A 7,089-nucleotide genomic window follows, 5' to 3' on the forward strand; every position below is an offset into this window, starting at 1 on the left:
GATGTCTGTATCATGTATGTTTCAGACAGGTCTTACAGGAGGCATGTATAGGTCTAAAAAGGGCCTAAAATGGCCACTTTCATCATGATTTTTTCAAATATTGTATGTGATACAATTGTATAAAACATGTCAACATCCTTCCACCCAATGAAGTTTCTATGTTTGCAATGCCAGAACAACCTGAGAAGGCGCAAAAATATTTTGGGTATCCTGGTGTGGAACTGCCCAATAGCCAGAGAGAGCAGGTACAGGAAGGGGTGGACCTCACAGCCCAGTCTGAATGCAGAGGACTCTTTCACCAGTCACCACAAACAAAGAGTTGCCATTTCCATAACCTTTAAAGTCATAGATTTCAGATAAAGATTGAGTTGAAGATGACTACCAAGATTTGGATCAATCTCATCATCTTATGTTTACTAAAAGGTATGTTGTTTTAAATCATTGACTATAAATGTTTAATCACTGTTAAATGAAGACACATTGTTTAATGCATGTGTTTGTTTGTGATTTCCTTTAGCAGCCTCATCCCTCTCCGGACCCGCAGAGGTGAAGAGTGCATTTGGTGAAACAGTCCACGTCTCCTGCCAGTATCACCAGTTCAACAGGGACAAGGTCAAAATCTGGTGCAGGGGTTATCACTGGTATTTCTGCACAGTTATCATTTGATCTGATCAACCTAAACATCTGACCAGTGATGTTCAGATATTGGATGATAAAAACCTTGGGTTATTCACAGTCAGTATGAAAGGAGCAACAGCTGAGGACAGTGGCTGGTACTGGTGTGCAATTGAAAGAGCCAGCAGAACTTTGACGTTTCGTCTTCGGCTGACTGTCTCCGAGTGTAAGTACTGTATGTAGCTGAAGTTGTCGCTTACAGTTTTTATTTTTCTCTGAGGAATTTAATATAACATTGCATAAACCAGTGATCAATTGCTATTAGTGAAATCAGTGCTTACAAATGTTTCTAAAGAAACCTGTGTTTCATAACATTACTTTTTATGCTATATCCATTATGAGTTGCTGTGTGAGTTGCTGTTTCCTGCAGGGCTTGTATCTCGGCTCAAAACAGAAACCGCAAAACAGTACAACGAGACCTCAACTTCCCCAACAACGTTGACAACACCACGGTCCACACCTTGTATGACTCAAACAACAGGTCTCATATCTGCTACAAGCAATTCAACAAGGTAAACATAGCTTAGTAAATAAGGCTACCCAATTTATTGTAAATTGTCGACACTGCTGTTTCTGCATAATGTACATATGAACGGGGGGGATGTCCACTTAATAATCTAAAACAGCAGAATGCACAAACTAACTATATTAGGGCTGCCCAATTCCGATCCCTGAGGGCAGGATCACTTCTGGTTTTCATCCTCTCCTTCTAATCAGGTAGAAACAAAAAGCAGAAGTATTTTCGGCCCTCCAGGACCGGAGTTGGGCAGCCCTGAACTGTGTAGCAAAAGTTGCACAGACCTGGCTAGATTACTCTTCGTTTGTTACATTTCAATGTGGTTCACCCTCAGCTGACTCTATATCTACAGTGTGACAGTGTCCTTGGATCAAGATGATCTGGTGTGGAAAGTATGGAGAGTACTGCGCTGGATGCTCTTCCTCTTCCTCTTCCTGTGTCTGCTCCTTGTTCTCTTCAGTATACGATGCCATCGCTGATATTTGTACCATTGCTGCCGATACATCGCTTGCCTCAGTGTGTGCTACATTTTCCCCAAATCAAAATGTACCAAATCAAAATCGTTGAGAATATTGTTTGTTTTAATTTATGAAGCTAAAACATTCAAACATGCACATATATATTAATAATAAGCAAATACATTGAGGTCATAACATGTTCCGAGAGATATGAATGTGTAGAGAAACAATACTAAAGATGTTGGATCTTAATTTGAACCAGTTTGCAGGAAAATAATCCTGCAGCAACAGAAAATGTGAATTATTATGTGGATTTGTCACGTTCTGACCTTAGTTCCTTTTTTTATGTCTTTATTTTAGTTGGTCAGGGCGTGAGTTGAGGTGGGCATTCTATGTTGTTTTTCTATATTTTGTTCTGTTGTTATATTTCTATGTGTTTGGCCTAGTATGGTTCTCAATCAGAGGCAGGTGTCAGTCGTTGTCTCTGATTGGGAGCCATATTTAGGTAGCCTGTTTTCTATTGTGTTTTGTGGGTGGTTGTATCCTGTGTTAGTGTTTTCACCATACGGGACTGTTTCGGTTGTTTGTTTGTACTTTTGTTATTTTGTTCAGTGTTCTGTTGATTTATTAAATATATCATTATGGACACTTACCACCCTGCACATTGGTCTGATCCTTACTACTCCTCGTCAGAGGAGGAAGAAGACCGTTACAGGATTATAATGAATGGACATTTTTGTAGGAGTTGATACATTTTTCGTTAGGGCAAATCAAGTCTGACATTTCAAAGTGGAAATTACACACTTTAGAAGCCTTTTTAAAAGTCAAATACATTAGAAGTTTGCATTTCCTGCTTGCAGAAAAAATGATCAATAAGAAAAGAGTGATGAAGATCCTACATCTGCAAGAGACAACACTATTATAATGCTACTACACTGAACAAAAATATAAACGCAACACGTAAAGTGTTGGTTTCTTGAGCTGGAATAAAAAATCCCAGAAATGTTCCATACCACAAAAAACATTCATCTCTCAAATGTTGTGCTCAAATTTGTTTACAGGTTTTGAGGACGTGTGCAATTGGCATGCTGACTGCAGGAATGTCCACCAGAGCTGTTGCATGAAAATGTAATGTTAATTTCACTAACATAAGCTGCCTCCAACATCGTTTTTAGAGAATTTGGCAGTATGTCCTTCTGGCCTCACAACCGCAGACCACATGTAACCACGCCAGACCAGGACCTCCACATCTGGCTTCTTCACCTGCGGGATAGTCTGAGGGGGTGCTGAGGAGTGTTTATGTCTCTAATAAAGCCCTTTTGTGGAGAAAAACTCATTCTGATTGGCTGGGCCTAGCTCCCCAGTGGGTGGGTCTATGCCTTCCAATGGCTGCACCCCTGCCCAGTCATGTGAAATCCATAGATTAGTGTCTAATACATTTATTTAAATTGACTGATTTCCTTATATGAAGTGTAACTCAGTAAAATCTTTGAAATTATTGCATGTCACATATATATTTTTATTAAACCCAACCAGATTACTCCTTTGAATTCATGGCCATCCTGCATTCACTTCTACAGATCTTGACATGGCTTGGAAGACATCAAAGAAACCAATCCCAATGGCAACACAAAAATGGTCTCATATGGGCTTGGAGTCAGTCAAACCCCAGAGAGCCTGCTGGTTTATACACAAATAAACAAGCACATGTAAATGTAACGCTACTAGTCATCTCCCTTTGAAGTCATCATGTTATCAGACATGCAAACCCTGATGGCAATAGATTTCTTTGAACAAGTGAAACCCACAACAACATCACCAAAGGAACAGGGAGACTGTCTGTGTAAACAACACAATCCTCTGAGATAATAGCTGTACCATACTAGAAGTGGCATTAGACTTGCACACATATCAATCATTGTAGAGCGTCTGTAAAAAATAAACTGAATAGAATCTTTATACAACAATTAATCGCTATTATCACTTTGGAAGTTGCTCTATTTGCAAACCTCCCTTTTGTTTTTGTGGCCAGTTCTTAGTAACCACTACGTAGAAGCCAGACTCTGTGACTCCCTTTGTCCTTGTCCCTTGTGGTTCTCAGTTTTCATAGCTCTTTCAACATTTCTCTGAAGGTATACAGTATGTGATACTCGAGCTGCCTTCATGGTGTGTGTGTGTGCATGTGTGTTGGAATGGGTTGGTGGGGGCGGGCGGGATTGCCTTGGAAGCAGAACAGAAGTATTCTGTGCTTAGAAATGGCTGGTTGTACAAAGGGAAACACTCATACAAATGGAGGATCTAATTTTGATCCCTCTTTTGTTGTTGAGAATTTTCCTAAACAGCAAAAAATGCAAACTCATAGTGTATTTGAGTTTTAAAAAGGCTCCTGATGTTTGTAATTTCCATGTATATAATTCTGACTTCATTTGCCCTAACGGAAAATGTATTGGCCCATGAGCAAGGCAGTTAAACCACTGTTCTCCAGGCACTGAAGACGTGGATGTGGATTATGGCAGCCCCCCTCACCTCTCTGATTCAGAGGGGTTGGGTTAAATGCAGAAGATACATTCAGTTGGACAACTGACTAGGTATCCCCCTTTCCTGAAAAATGTGTGCACAACATTTGAAATAAATAAGCTTTTTGTGTGTATGGGACATTTCTGTGATTTTTTATTCCAGCTCATGAAACACGGGACAAACACTTTACGTGTTGCGTTTATATTTTTGTTCAGTGTAGTAGCATTATAATAGTGTTGTCTCTTGCAGATGTAGGATCTTCATCACTCTTTTCTTATTGATCATTTTTTCTGCAAGCAGGAAATGCAAACTTCTAATGTATTTGACTTTTAAAAAGGCTTCTAAAGTGTGTAATTTCCACTTTGAAATGTCAGACTTGATTTGCCCTAACGAAAAATGTATCAACTCCTACAAAAATGTCCATTCATTATAATCCACATTTTGTGTTGCTGCAGGATTATTTTCCTGCTGTAGCAAACTGTCTCAAATGAAGATCCTCCATCTGTATGAGACCACAGATGGGTATAATATAAATATATTGATGAAAGCCAGGTCCCTGTTTTAGAGCCCATTTCAAACAAATGAACAGGTCTAATTTGGAATTAACTTAGAAAGTTACAGTACATTGGTACATTATGTGGTTTTAAATTGTACAGATCACATTGCTTTTAAACAACATTTGAGTTCTTAGTAATCTAACAACTACATTTTAGTCATTTAGCAAGGGACATAGAGGAGCAGTTAGGATTTAAACGCCTTGCTCAAATGGCACATCGACAGATTTTTCACTTAGCCGGCTCAGGTATTCAAACCAGCGATCTTTTGGCTACTGGGCCAATGCTCCTACCAGCTAGGCTACCTGCCACGACTACTCTCTAACCACTATGCTACCTGCCACCCTTATTCTCTAACAGCTAGGCTACCTGCCACCCCTACACTCTAACCGCTAGGTTACCTGCCACCACTACTCTCTAACCACTAGGCTACCCGCTACCCCTACCCTCTAACCACTAGGCTACCTGCCTCCCCTACCCTCTAACCGCTAGGTTACCTGCCACTGTTACCCTCTCACCACTAGGCTACCTGCCTCCCCTACCCTCTAACCGCTAGGTTACCTGCCACTGTTACCCTCTAACCACTAGGCTACCTGCCACCCCTACCCTCTAACCGCTAGGTTACCTGCCACCCCTACCCTCTAACCGCTAGGTTACCTGCCACCCCTACCCTCTAACCGCTAGGTTACCTGCCACCCCTACCCTCTAACCGCTAGGTTACCTGCCACTGTTACCCTCTAACCACTAGACTACCTGCCACCCCTACGCTCTAACCACTAGGCTACCTGCCACCCCTACGCTCTCATCACTAGGCTACCTGCCACCCCTACCCTCTAACCACTAGACTACCTGCCACCCCTACGCTCTAACCACTAGGCTACCTGCCACCCCTACCTTCTAACCACTAAGCTACCTGCCACCGATACCTTCTAACCACTAAGCTACCTGCCACCCCTACCCTCTAACCGCTAGACTACCTGCCACCCCTACGCTCTACCCACTAGGCTACCTGCCACCCCTACGCTCTCATCACTAGGCTACCTGCCACCGCTACCCTCTAACCACTAGACTACCTGCCACCCCTACGCTCTAACCACTAGGCTACCTGCCACCCCTACCTTCTAACCACTAAGCTACCTGCCACCCCTACCCTCTAACCACTAGGCTACCTGCCACCCCTACCATCTAACCGCCAGGTTACCTGCCACTGCTACCCTCTAACCGCTAGACTACCTGCCACCCCTACGCTCTAACAACTAGGCTACCTGCCACTCCTACGCTCTCATCACTAGGATACCTGCCACCGCTACCCTCTGACCACTAGACTACCTGCCACCCCTACCCTCTATTCGCGAGGCTACCTGCCACCCCTACCTTCTAACCACTAAGCTACCTGCCACTCCTACACTCTCATCACTCACTAAGCTAGGCTACCTGCCACCCCTAAGCTCTAACGCTAGGCTACCTGCCACCAATATGCTCTAACCACTAGGCTACCTGCCACGCCTATGGTCTAACTGCTAGGCTACCTGCCACACATATGCTCTAACCGCGAGGCTACCTGCCACCCCTACCTTCTAACCACTAAGCTACCTGCCACTCCTACGTTCTCATCACTAAGCTACCTGCCACCCCTAAGCTCTAACCGCTAGGCTACCTGCCACCCCTACCCTCTAACCACTAGGCTACCTGCCTCCCCTACCCTCTAACCGCTAGGTTACCTGCCACTGTTACCCTCTAACCACTAGGCTACCTGCCTCCCCTACCCTCTAACCACTAGACTACCTGCCACCCCTACGCTCTAACCACTAGGCTACCTGCCACCCCTACCTTCTAACCACTAAGCTACCTGCCACCGATACCTTCTAACCACTAAGCTACCTGCCACCCCTACCCTCTAACCGCTAGACTACCTGCCACCCCTACGCTCTACCCACTAGGCTACCTGCCACCCCTACGCTCTCATCACTAGGCTACCTGCCACCCCTACCCTCTAACCACTAGGCTACCTGCCACCCCTACCCTCTAACCACTAGGCTACCTGCCACCCCTACCTTCTAACCACTAGGCTACTACCTTCTAACCACTAAGCTACCTGCCACCCCTACCCTCTAACCACTAGGCTACCTGCCACCCCTACCATCTAACCGCCAGGTTACCTGCCACTGCTACCCTCTAACCGCTAGACTACCTGCCACCCCTACGCTCTAACAACTAGGCTACCTGCCACTCCTACGCTCTCATCACTAGGATACCTGCCACCGCTACCCTCTGACCACTAGACTACCTGCCACCCCTACCCTCTATTCGCGAGGCTACCTGACACCCCTACCTTCTAACCACTAAGCTACCTGCCACTCCTACACTC

General features: G+C 44.4%; 1 protein-coding gene across 1 annotated transcript; it reads left to right on the forward strand.

Moving 5' to 3' along the window:
- Positions 1 to 283: 283 nt before the first annotated feature.
- LOC112224968 (CMRF35-like molecule 3) lies at positions 284 to 1,984 on the forward strand. Its single transcript, XM_024388556.2, is given in 4 exon segments — positions 284 to 423; positions 518 to 841; positions 1,046 to 1,187; positions 1,545 to 1,984. Coding segments are annotated over 4 exon segments (642 nt in total). The 5' UTR covers positions 284 to 374; the 3' UTR covers positions 1,672 to 1,984.
- Positions 1,985 to 7,089: the final 5,105 nt, after the last annotated feature.

The sequence above is a fragment of the Oncorhynchus tshawytscha genome, linkage group LG26 (genome assembly GCF_018296145.1).
Source record: "Oncorhynchus tshawytscha isolate Ot180627B linkage group LG26, Otsh_v2.0, whole genome shotgun sequence".
Lineage (NCBI taxonomy): Eukaryota > Metazoa > Chordata > Actinopteri > Salmoniformes > Salmonidae > Oncorhynchus > Oncorhynchus tshawytscha.